The 13,245-nt window shown below is 40.6% G+C and overlaps 1 protein-coding gene across 1 annotated transcript in view; it reads left to right on the top strand.

Annotated features, from left to right (window-relative positions):
• The first annotated feature begins 1,013 nt into the window (after positions 1–1,013).
• Positions 1,014–13,245, top strand: part of LOC133412785 (pleckstrin homology domain-containing family G member 3) — a 33,126-nt gene continuing 20,894 nt past the window's right edge. Inside the window, exons 1-2 of the mRNA XM_061696422.1 lie at positions 1,014–1,205; positions 7,331–7,398. Of these exons, the coding sequence (XP_061552406.1) occupies positions 7,350–7,398 (49 nt within the window). The 5' untranslated portion in view covers positions 1,014–1,205; positions 7,331–7,349. The remainder of the gene's footprint in view (positions 1,206–7,330; positions 7,399–13,245) is intronic.

Here is a 13,245-nt window from a genome sequence, read left to right as displayed (position 1 = left end):
TTAACTGGCCAAGACAAAGGGCTGTACTGTACCTAAAGTTGAAATATTGTACTATTGCCCATTTTGACCAGCAGATAGCAGTATTGGTGCGTTATCGCAAGAACATTTAGACGGACATTACTTGCCGAACAATGAAGCTTGCAGCATATTGCCTGCATGGAAGGAGAAAAGCAATCATCCATCCATTTTCCGTACTGCTTTTAATCAGCTGACCCTCATAAATGTAATTGCAAGAGGTCCAGATTGTTTTGTCTATTCACAGCCATGCTAAAGGCTGTACATTAGTCGTACTGTGAGAAAGAAAATAGACTCGTTCATACAAGCAGATTGTTTGAACAATCTGCTTTTTTTTTGCATATGCATAAAATAATTGTATATACGGTTATTATTATTAAAAATGTAGGGTAATAATGTGTATCTGTTACATTATGACATTGTTTTATTTTAATTCCAAAACTACACAAGGGAGAATTTAGTGGCCCAAGACTGTCATACAAATGTAAAGGACCAAAATTGTAAAAATGATAACAATAATAATAGTAATTTAAATATATATTTTTTTAAAACGTTGGAGTAGTTTGGTTTCTGTAGTTGGTTACTTTTCACTTTTTTCCCCCTAAAAAAATCTTTATTGAAAATGTTCCAGTTACAAACAAAAACAGACCGTTATTTGGCCCTACTGTTCATGCCAGATGTTAAACTTTTAAAACGCAACACACAACACAACCGAGATGCCAAAAGCAGTCGTCCCTTTGCTACATTCAAAGTCCTCGTATATCTCACTACCTACAGGCTAGTGGGACATGTTGGCAGTCGCCTTGTGCATAAAAGATGAATAATGTATTTATTTAAATTTAAATATTTATATTTTAAAAATAATACGTATTAATGGCGATTAAACACCCTTCAATATGCTAAACCGACATTTTCTAACGCATAGTTTCACATGATGGTTTAGGTTTCTCCGATAGAACCTGAACGCAGCGGCTGGACTTCGCTGCTCTTGAAGAAGATGAGACTGTTCACAGGCACTTGGAATCTGCGAGTGGGAGCGTCATGCGTCAAGATGTGCGTGTCCGTGGGACTTTAACATGTGGAAATTAAGGAATTAACGGCGGACCAGTGGTATTCTTACCAAGAAACTACAGAGTCATACTTTTACTCCCGGTAAAAGGTCGTCGGAAGACAAGAAATTGGCCGATTCGGTACGTGAACGACATTCACACGGAGCAAATCTTTGCTAACTTAACGCTCGTTTTGATGCAAGTAATTGAGCAATGACGTCATATAGTGAGACGATTTGAGGCTGTAGTTAATAGTGGTGATACTAATGTTGTCCAGTAAGACATATTAAAGCTGTTCACAGCGTGTCAATCACGTTCTTAAACGTGATGGTTATAAACTAGCTTGTTTCTTCAGTTTCAAGAGGACCCTTTCAAGTGCCTCCGTCCTCATCTCCAAACTACTAAATGTTCTCAAGTTCAACATCGATGTTCTTCTTGCTGTGTTCCAGCCATGAGTCTTCTTTGGCTCCGTTAATTGAAACAAAACAGTGCAGCACATTCCTGACGATCTGCTCCTCAACGTGAAACCCTGTGGCACATATCGCCTAAACATTTCTATTTTAAGTACTGCACTGTATTACATATTTTTGTATTTTTTTTCGTATTGTGTAATCTTAACAATCCCAACGGTTGTCAGTCCAGTTCGGGGGCGTCAGTTTCAGCGAGATAAGACATGTTTGTGTTTGAACTGGACACTGTCAGTAATGTGAACTTTGCTCAGTTGCTTCAATTTGTCTTGTCTTTTATTTCTTTATTTTTTTATTGAGTGGGTGTATTTCTATTTAATGTTGGAGTCCAATCTTGTGAGAATGGCTAAGGTCTTTGATGCTACCGAATCATTTGCAGTTTCCTCTTTCTTGCTCACCCCCCATGGGGCCAACATTTAGCCCAGCCAAAGCCAATTGTTCTCCTTTAATGAGTGCCCCAGTGTGATTCTGTGAGTTTCTTCTTTTAAAATGCAAGTTGAGCTCGGTCAATGACCAGCTGCCGAAGAATAAAGGAACAAAATCAATCAGCTGTTAGTGAAAAGTTCCATCTTCTCAGTCTTTGACCCCACTTGACCTTGCAGACAACATCTCAAGATGATTTCAGTCACAAATGTTGCCCCAATACAATTAGCAGTCACCATCCAGGTGGTCTAGACACAAAACTGCCCATATGTGTCTTGGACCTTAGATCTGACACGTAACCCATTCTTTCAGAACCTTGGTATGCTGCGTATGTCATGAAATTACAAGACCTAACTTTAGCAACATGCATCTGAACTTTTGTCACATTTGTATTGGTTTCAGTGCTTGGTTGATGTTTGAAATTTCCCGAAGTTCCATCTTTTGTCAGTTCTACCTTCCAGGAGGAAAGTTTACACGTCCAGGCTAGAAATGGAAATTTTGAACCAAGCACATGACAGCTTTGTTTGAATGTGGGAGAGTGTATGTCGTAAGTGATTTAGCATTCCAGGTGCCATATGGAGGTCAAGTCTGTGTTTTTATATTGTTACGGTGATCCCAACCCCCCTTGAAGGCACAAGGCAGCTGGAAGTCCCATAAATGTGCTTGAATGTGTAGCTGAAGACTATCCAGCAGTCTTGGCCTTTACCTGCAAACTATGTAGGGACGGGTTATGCTGACAATTAGCTAGTAAAAGTGGGAACAGAGAACCTTATTGGGGGGGGGGGGGGCATTTCTCACACATACCTGCAAATAACTTTTCTAGCTGTAATATGAAAGCTAAGCTAGTGGTCTATGATGACACTACATGCAGGCACACCAACTGCTTGTTCTCACTGACAAAAACAATTTGAATGTCCTTTGCATATGTGGTATTTGGATGAAGAATTTCTTGAGTAGTGTTTGTACTTATCTAAAAGTGTTTTTTTTTTTTAAACAAGGCTGGGTGGACAAGCAGTTGCTGTGTATATGGTATGGGCATGGAATGCAAATTACAGTGTCTTTTAAATTATAGGCCTTTTAACAGCTTTGTGTGAGGATACTGTTAAAAATGCACACAAAAACACCCTTTTTTTTAACTGCATGTGCACTTACCCATTGTTTTCTGGTATGAACTGCCCCATAATGTTGCAATCATTTCTTATGTTAGTTGTATGCCTGTGGTTATGATTTAGGGACTGGAAGAGTTAATTTTTCCTTAAACATTTAAGGTGTTAACTATCTCATCTCACCGCCAAAGTATGCATATAGAAGTCCGTGCTTATAGCTGGTTGAGTGGTAAAAATGGGTATTCTCATTTGACCACAGCAGGGAACAATCATTCTCTCATTAAGGGCGAGTTTGATCAGGGTGTTTATAAACCATTTGGGCAGTAGTGTTCACTGTGCACTTACCACAACGTAGGCTCAAAAATGCAGAGGATTCAAATAAGTGGCTCATTTGTTTTGTGTCTGTGGGTGGTACTTTGGTAGAAACTGAGCATTTGATTGAGATGAGGAGAGAGTGTCAGGGTGTATTGTTTACTCCCGTGAATAGAAAGCCGTTAGTCTCTTGAGGCCTGTGTGGAAGGGGAAAAAACCGCAGGAGTAATGTGGGAAAGACGGTGCTCGTATAGAAAGGCTGTTTTGTCAGGGCGGCATTCTTTGCTGGGAAAGACGAGGGAAGAGGAAGGTCTTACAAGATAAATATAGCACCAGTTCTGAAATAATAAAAAGTTAATTTGGCCAGTAGATCTCCTGCTTTCCCTGTCAGGTTGGATTCATATTTGTTTTCCACATAAACAGGCCCTGAGTGACGGTGTCCATGTTAGTCTGTCCCCACCATGTCTAACTGAAGATATCCCAGGGGGCTTATGTCATGCTTGAAGAGTCTCTTAAGCCATTTTGGGGCAGACGGCGAATGCAACATGAGACGGTTAGTACATCCCTGAGAGAGCAGGAGATCTATGAAGTATTTTTATCTTTTTCTCCCATCAGCTTGTTTCGCATGACCAAACATCAATTTGAGTGGTTAATTGTTGCGTAAAACACTCATTAAGTGCCTACTTGCACATTATTTTGCTATGAGTTGGCAGCAATCTTGGCATCCACTTAGTGCTCGGTCATGGGGGCAGAAGAAGAGCAGTCAATCATAACTTGGTTTGGAGGACTGAATTAAATCCTTGTAACGCAAGAAATAAAAAAAAATATTTATAGCTTGGGTTAAAACTCGGCTGTCTGTACTTGTGCATTTCTGTGACTATAAGAGGTGTCTGACACAGACATGGTATAGGATAAACTAAATCTAGGCGATGAGGAAATTGTTGCTTTTAAAGGACATAATTTAAAAGGTTTTCAACCCAAATTTTTATACAATATAAATAAAACTTTGGCTGTCTGTTTGACAATGTTAATTCAGCTTCACTCACTAAATCTTTTTGGTTACAGCCTTTCATTTTTGCTTGTGCCACTGTAACCCTCTCTGAAGAAGACAGGGAAAGGAGAAAGTAGAAGTATTATTTTGCTCCAGCTTCCTCTATAGACATGCTCACCGGTTTCACTTCACCCACCATCCAGATGGCCCATTAAAAGGTGAAAAATTCTCCAGATGCCCGCCACTCCCCTCCCTTATTATTATTGTTTTTGATAAACATATCAAGCTTTAGGCCTTGGTTCACTGTACATGTTTTCTCATCTGCCCCTTGTTCGTTATGCTTTCAAGAGGCATCCAAGCATTGGATTATCGTAAAGCCTGGCAATTAGAGGAACATTGAAGAAGTGATCCATTGCTGCTCTTTTGTTTAATAACCATCGGAATGGCTTAACTTGCATCTGTCTCCTATTAGTGAGAAAATTGCTGACTCCCTTGCTGCGGGTAATGCATCCATCAGCTGTGGGAACCAAACGCTTTCCATTTGGGCAAAATGGCAGCTAGTTCAAGCACAGGTGGTCAACTTAGCCTGAATGTTGGTCGGTATGTTATGTTTTTCTTATGATATAAAATTTGGCCATGTCCCCTCCCTAGGAAAACAAGGACATGGATTTGTGACATCAACAAATGTAGGTGCAATCTAATGAGTTACAATTGTTGAATTCTGTCTAAATGTGGGATACACTGGTTTTTGTGGCCTAAATATTTCCAGCAACAGTTTTAATCGTCAGAATTTCTCTCTCAAACAACATTTATCACTCTTTGATAAGGCATGGGAAAACATTTTTAAAACCCAGACAGCACGTCATATTTTCAGACCTTTTCTTCCCTAGTGCCTTTCATTGACCACAGAAATATTAGCATAATTTTGGTCTGTGCATTAACTGGGGTGAGTTCACAGGTCACTGGAAGTGGGTTTGTTATTAGGATTTTATTTCTTGACTAAAACAAGTTCAAAGCATGAAGTCCACTTGAGCGAATTACACACAACGAACACACTACTTCAAACTCAATTGGCCAAGTTGGGCCAAAGGCTATTTGTAAAGGCCTCATTTGTAAAGAATGCCATTGAGGCAGTACAGTGCTGCATTGATATCCGCATGGCTGGCATCATTTACCATCTCATTTGTCCCATTCGATCTATGATGAAGGTGTGGCTCAAGTACTTATTTTGTTGCGATGATTGCTAAACTACTAATTTTGTTGCAATGATTAGCCTTTGTGTTGAGTCATAGTGATTTAAAAAAATAATAACTAAAAATCCAGTTTTCTGAAATCCAGGTTGCAGCTTTCTTGCAAAGTAGAAGTTCTCTTGAGTACCGAGTATCCAGGTCTGTGAAATTTCTTTTTGCATTCCTGCACATCTTAATTGGCACTCCTCCTGGCAATGGGCTCACTTTAGCCTCGGCTGGCCTGGCTGTCAGATCAGCACACTGGCCAGTGAAAGCAAGAGGAACAATGTAATGCTAATCCCTGAAAAATTTCTGCTCCTCTGATCTTGCTAGCCCAAGAATGCAATGTTTTACAGGCCGCAGACTCGCTAGAAATCACAAATGGACCAGTTCCCATGCACAGTGATCCATATTAATTTACTGCAAAAAAACAGAGCATTAGTAGCCGTGGATTTGTTGTGAGGGGACACACTTTATCCGAGCATGAGGGATTGGAAAAAATACATGATTTCAGAGACTGTAGCTTTGATCTGTTTAAAAAAAATAAATAAATACATGAAATTAACACTAATTTGTTGCACTTAACTGATTTTTCAACTCATTGCTTGCGTTAAAAGTTAAATGTATTGGATTGTATAGTCTACTTATTTAATCCACTTTTAATAGCAAAGTTGTGATTTCCTTTTTGTGGTGGTAACGACTGTGAAATACATGCAAAAAAATATCTTACTAAGTTTCTGAACACATTCTTACTCTTATCACATTATTCATCATACATAATTTGAACTACATTAACAAGATGTGCATTGTTGTGGTTGCAGTGAAAACTGCACTGTATCACCTCATCTAGCTCCTCTCAATGCGGAGGAGCAGCGGCTCTACTCTGAGCCCCTCCTGGATAACGGGGCCAGACACCATGCCGAGGAAGCTCATTTCTGTATTTCGCCTGTATCGACGATCTTGTTCTTTCAGTCACGACTTACAGCTTGTGACCATTGCTGAGGCTAGGAGCATAGGTCGACCAGTAAATCGAGAGCTTTGGCTTTCTGCTCAGCTCCTTCTTTACCATGCACAGAACATATGGGTGTGTTGCTTACTCTAATTCATATTTTGGCCCAATCCTAATGCCATCAAATCGTTCTGCCCTCGACCGTCTGTTCCACTACCTCTCTACACTGCCCTCTCTCTCCTGATTAGCCTAAGCTCATGTCACAGTCTCCCCCTGCATACCTCCACCCTGGCTACACTATATATTACAAAGTGGTTGGCATGAGCAAGCCCAGAGCAGTGAACAATAGAATGACAAGAATTTCCTCTTTTGCTTACAGTAAGGCCCAATAACCTTCTATGCTGCTGATGCCTGATTTAAATAAATAAATTAATTTGAAAAAAAAACTGACTGACTTGAAGTGAAGCAAACCTAAACTCTTAAGTACAATATGAGCACACCAGGAAGGGTCACCGTTTCTCTGACTATACACTCTTAAGTCTAGACGTGTCTTTGCTCTTTTTGATCCTTTGTTTTGTTTTTCAGTTCCAAAGGCCTGAGTGCCATGGCGCCTGATTTAAATGAATAAATTAATTTGGAAAAAAAACTGACTGACTTGAAGTGAAGTGAAGCAAACCTAAACTTTAAGTACAATATGAGCACACCAGGAAGGGTCACCATTTCTCTGACTATACACTCTTAAGTCTAGACGTGTCTTTGCTCTTTTTGATCCTTTGTTTTGTTTTTCAGTTCCAAAGGCCTGAGTGCCATGCCAGAGGGGTCCCATTCTGTTCTCCACCAGGGCCCAATGGGGGAAGGTAAGCCCAGTGCAGCTTTACACTTTATGACCCGTGCCCTTTTAATCTCTGTTCATACACTCTTACAGTACAGAGAGCTTTAATTTGTCGATCCATTCTACCCTGTGCGTAGGAGAGTTAACCAAATGGAGAAATCTTGCAAGTGGACAATTAGACAAATGTAATGGCTAGGCATTGAACAGTCCTCCTACAGTCCTGTTTGGCTCAGAGTGTCTTTGTATGTCTGTGGAGCTCTGCCAACTGCCGCCATACCGCTGCAACCTCACACACATCAAACCAGAATCTGTCAAACTCACAGACCGCTAAGATAGTTTGTCTAGTCAGCGGTGCTGACTTTGCATTCGTGGGGATAAAAGAAGGGTGGAGGGGGAACTCAAATTTCATATTATTTTAGTGTTCATTATCTTGAGTCGCAGAGCTACGGTTTTAACACAGGGCCTCTTTGTATCTGTTTGCCTGTTCTGTCCCTCACCCCCCACCGCTCTACATTTTGGCGCTGGGTTTCCTCATTGGCTGAAGATTACAAATGTGTCAATGGTTCCCTTTTTTTCCAAGCTTCAGCTTTGAACCAAAGAGACATTTGGCTGTAGAAAACTTCGCCATCGTCGCCATTAGTACAAATGTTTAAAAGCTCACAACCAGCCCTGATCATACATGCGATCGCTCATTTTGCAGCTTGTCCAAATCAAACTTGTTCACAACTTGGACAAGTTGGGAGTGGAAAAATGTTGGGGTGACCTAACTACCTTGTTATTGATGGATGGGTGGATGTTCGTTAACTGATGGGGAAACTGCTAATTCTGGTAATGTGTGTTTCTGATTGGATGTGGATTGTTGGACACAAGGAATGCACATGGTGAAAGCAGAATTGGAGTGTGGTCAAGGTAAACATTGTGGTGACCATCCAAACTTAGTTTCTCTGCAGGGTCAAAGGTTTATGAACTGAGTGAGCTGTGTTGATGTCCTTCTTCCGACTCTACCAGCATGCTTGTAATGCCTTTGTGAGTTTTCACCTTAAAAGCAGCCTGGGGGCATGCATTTTAATTCTTCAAGTGGCGAATGTTGCCTTCTATCAGATTTAACCCTCTTTGTTGCCTCTTTGTCTTATTTTTTCCAGCACAGCTGAATGACAGGATCATAAAAGCCCTCACATTTTACACCTCAGTGCAGCTTTGCTCACCATGGTGGAATATCCTTCCTAGTACATCATATGGTGTTAAAAGGTTGATGTACATCTCAGCTGTCAGTTTGATGGTTGATGCTCAGAAAGTCATCAGCAGACCTGCGGCAGCTCTCTCAAAGATAAAGACTCCCACTGTGATCTACTTACCCCCTGTCAGGAATGTAGCTGTGTGTGCAGAATGTACAGCTTTAAAGGGCTTCTGGGGGACGGGCGGATCATCTCCATTCTTTGCAGCTTTTCCAGCCCAGTGGGTATAGGGATGTGGACGTAGACGGGTGATGGCAGCAACATTTTTTAGGGAGCTCCTGGATGGGAACTCTTTAACTGCTTAATTGCTTTTAGTGTTAAACCACTCTTAACCTCAGGTGAAATGTTAATTTATAGAGTCATGAACTTACACTCAACTCAGTTTTGAACTTGTTGCATATTCAATCAGTGCAAATGTTTTATAACATACCCGCTGTTGCTCCTACAACCCCACTGTATTGTCTCAGACTCTCACACTCCCCTCTTAAACATTTCTTTCATTGTAAATAATTTTATTGCATCCTACAATAGCATTCCTACTATAGAAGTCTTTCAATGGATTTCCCACATTAGTCACAGGCTCTCTGTTCTGGGTCTCCTCAGAAACTCATTGAAATCAATTGTCGTTATCAGCTTTCTCCAAAATACTTTGGAATCAGTTGAGATGTCGTAAACGATCTCGCATGCAGACATTTAAATGAGATTAGTTCAACACTCACTGAAACCTGTTATGACAAGCCAAAAAGTTTTTTTACGGAACTGTTTTTGACTCTTATTTTATGTCATCTCTTGATTGCATCCTCCAAGCTTAAATTATTAAATAATTAATTAATTAATTTTAAAATGGTCCACTTACTGTGGACTTTGCATTTATTTTCCAAGTTTTATTTGCAATGGAACAAGTTTACAAATGGCTTGAACGTGCTCCACATATCTGACTGTTTTCTGCTCTGTTTTTCTTACCTAACTTACCTACCACAATCTGGCATTATCCTTCTGCCTTATCGGAGGACAGTGTTGTATGGACAAAAGAGGGGTTACTGATGTTAAATTCCTCATTGGCCTGCTGTTTGGTGTAGTCAGTTTTATGGATGCTTAAACCACTGAATAAACTGCATCACAACTTTTATACTCTGCACGTGATTAACGACTTGGTATGAAGTAAATGAATCTCTTCCTCCACACTTAGCACAGCTGACCTTCCACCAACCCATGTGTACTCTGGAGAGGCGCTAACATGACAGCAGTGTGGTTGTAGATCGCCACATTGGTGGTAACGTTTATAGTAGACTCGCGCCTCTCAGATGTGTAAGGAAATGCGAGCGTTGAATAAATTGAGGGCTTGCTGAGTATGCGGATGCCTGAAGCATTCTTGTTGGTCGGGGGTGAGATGTCGATGGAGGGGTTTCCGAAGTGGATCATCACATGCCAATACACTGAGGTCACTTGGCACGGCTGGATCCTTTCAGAGCTGGGGCCGAGTACACGGGCGGTTTACAGAAATAAATGTGAGCTTTTCCCGACAATTTGTGCTTGTAAGACTGACAAACCTGCCTTTCCGAAAAATGTCGGTCCTCATCAAAACTCCTGAATTTTATTTATAAATGTGGAGTGAATTAGTTGAAGAAACTAGATGGAATGAACTAATACAATTTTCTCGTTTTGCCAGTCTATCCACCTTTAAAAAAAGACATTCTTAACGTAGTGTCAGGATATTTTAATTTCACCCTGTAAATAAAGTGAGACTGCATAAAATACTGATTATTTCACTTGTAAAACACTCAAATTCCCCAAAAGCTTCCCACATTTTGACCTTGACTATCAGTGTGGAATGTAGTTTCATTTTGTATGTGTGTGTACACTCTGCTGTCCACTGCCATTTATTTACTCAACTTCAAGCTAATTATTAACATTAAAATCTACTTGTGGGGCAAATGCTGGGAGAATTACAACAAAACCTTAAACCACCAAGAAAAGGGACCTAAATCCTTCCCTCCATTCAGGTATAGTAAACTAATCTGTGCCTTTTGTAATTCGTAGCATTTTGGCTCATGCTGTTTGATTATGGTCTGTGAAGACCTGAGGTCTTATCCTTGAATGCACCCGCTGCATGTGGGCCCTGTCCTCCAGAGGGGTAGCCATTCACATTATCAGGTGGGGAGGAGTTTTTCCCATGGTGATCAGGACCATAACATTGACTCTTGTGGGGTGTTGGCGGCACTGAAGAAGGAAAGTCAGAGACGAGGAGGAATGACGTATCATGAAAGATTATTCAGTTTGTATCCAATAAGGATGATAGGGTCATGTGCTCTGCCAATGGATTAGAAGGACAAGTTAGCAAATTAACAGGTGTCGTTAAACATGGTGGCAAATGTTTTCTTGTTCGTGAGTGAACTCAGAAATTGAAAGTAAAAACCAGCCTTAATTGGAAGTAGGAATTTCCTCATTGTTACATTCTTTCATGTCATCGGTGAGCATCTGTCAATTCTAAATCCTTCTCAAGTCCAGAAGTTTTTTTTTTTTTTTTTTTGTTTTGTTCCCCCCCCCCCCAAGATCTCAATCATAATCACAGCTGCGGTTGACTTTTCTTTTTTCTTGTGTTGTCATCCGTGGAGGTTGAAAAAGTAATGAGGCTGGGAGTTGAAAGTAGATGTCTCTTTTTAAATGTATGGCATAAAAGTACTCAGGTTTAATACAGATTAGGGATGGGTACCTTTCACATTTGACCCAGTGTGGTACCAATTCCCGGTACCTGGGAATCAATACTGGTACTCAAAGGTACCAATTTTCGGTACTCGTGTGTGTGTGTGTGTGTGTGTGTGTGTGTATTTGGTAATAAATAATTGATTTGATGATAAAATCTTTTTCTTTTTTCAATTTAACATTTACTTTTCAATATAGAAACTATTTAACAAAAAAAACATCCCAAGTTTAAAACAAATGAGCAAAACAGGATGTAGCAAAAAATAAAGGTACAATATTGTAGTGAGTGAAGAGCAAGGAAAAGAACAATATTTTACAAATAATAAAGTATAATTAAGACAAACAATATATAAAATATTACAAAATACAAAGTCAACATAAACTTATTTGCAAAAAAACGATGAACTATAAACTCCATTGTATTACGATGTATGGATATATGGCCTCTGCCACTGTTTTGTACTTATTTTTATCGATTTAATAAAGTGTCTCATTTCTAAAAAAATATTTGTTAGACTCAGCTTGCTCGATCTAACACTCTGCACCCCTGAAAGAGACGTTAAATAACCTTTTAGCTGTCTGCTGCGAATGCCTTGCCACTCGTTAGGCAGAAGCTAGCTTCCTTTGTGGGACTACTGTGGCTCCTCTCTGCGCTTTGTGGCTGGACAGCCTTCTGGTGTGTGCCCCATGAAGCACTCCCGCTTGGACCAGTCTGCTGCCACCCTGCCAGCTCTCCTGGGCACATACCTGCTTTCACGGACTGCCGTGCCCAGTCGGCTGGTAGCTTGCTGCTAATTCTGAAGTGCTGAACTTTTCCCCATCTCCAGCGACAGTACAATCAGTACGTTCCACTGCTCTGCTTCTGCTGTGGTTTAACATTGCTGCTGCCGATCTCCGATCAAGTGGATTATTCATCTGCTCTCCATGAATTACACTGCCTGTGTCTGAATCACAAGCGCAACTCCACCGCTTCGTTACTTTCCTGCCATACTTCCAAACCCTGCTTGTTTGTTGTGAACGTGAGTGAACCGGCCTGAGTGACATCATTACGCTCTTGTGCAGCACCGATGTGTTCAACTGTGCCATGGAATTTGGCTAACTATTCCAATCACAACGTGCGTGCTAAGGTACCGAAACATGGTACGATTGATTTTACGTGAATTGGTACTCTGTAGTACTGACAGAATTCGGTCGGTACCAAAAAACAAACAAACACACAAATTTCGGTACCCATCCTGAGTACAGATACCTTAAAAATCTACTTAAGTATTTGTACTTTGTGCTTCCCATTACTGCTCCCTGCCAATGGCCCTTGAAAATCATTTTAGCTGTCAGGCTGATGTGGCCAAACATCTAATTATCTCATTGCCCTGCGCCACATTGGCTGTATGATTACACACGCAATGTCCCCCTTTGCGGAGTTCTGTCTAAAAGCAACAGGCAAATAAATCTCTGTACTGGTATGGCTATGATGCACTTTATTTACTGAGAAGCCAAGTCTTGAAGCTGCATATAGGTGTGCCCCCTCCACCTAAAATGAAAATCGAACCTAAATAAAAAAGCCTTTTTGTATCACTGCTCATTCTTTTGGTTGAAACATAATTTGTATGAAGTGTGATGAGGAATACAAGGTGTGAAGTAAGATGTGATTCAGTTTTACTTGCCTATTGGAACATGACTCATTATTAATCAAGCAGGAGTGGTTATGTGGCGTGTTACTTTTAGAGCAAGTAATAGCCTGTTCCACATTCCCCCCACCCCATTGGTGTAGTTGTATTTTCCAGTGTTTGGAAAAATGCTCAACACAGATGCAAATGACAAACATGCCATTAGCAGTAAATACTTCAGGATGAGTTGTTCTGCTCGCTGTTCTGCTCGCCCACGGTTTGTCAGTGGCAGGATTGTGCATTGTGTTTTGGATAAGAGCCCAATTT

The sequence above is a fragment of the Phycodurus eques genome, chromosome 14 (assembly GCF_024500275.1).
Source record: "Phycodurus eques isolate BA_2022a chromosome 14, UOR_Pequ_1.1, whole genome shotgun sequence".
Classification (NCBI taxonomy): domain Eukaryota; kingdom Metazoa; phylum Chordata; class Actinopteri; order Syngnathiformes; family Syngnathidae; genus Phycodurus; species Phycodurus eques.
The sequence above is the reverse complement of the archived record's forward strand: the minus strand, read 5'-3'. Positions and strand labels throughout refer to the sequence as shown.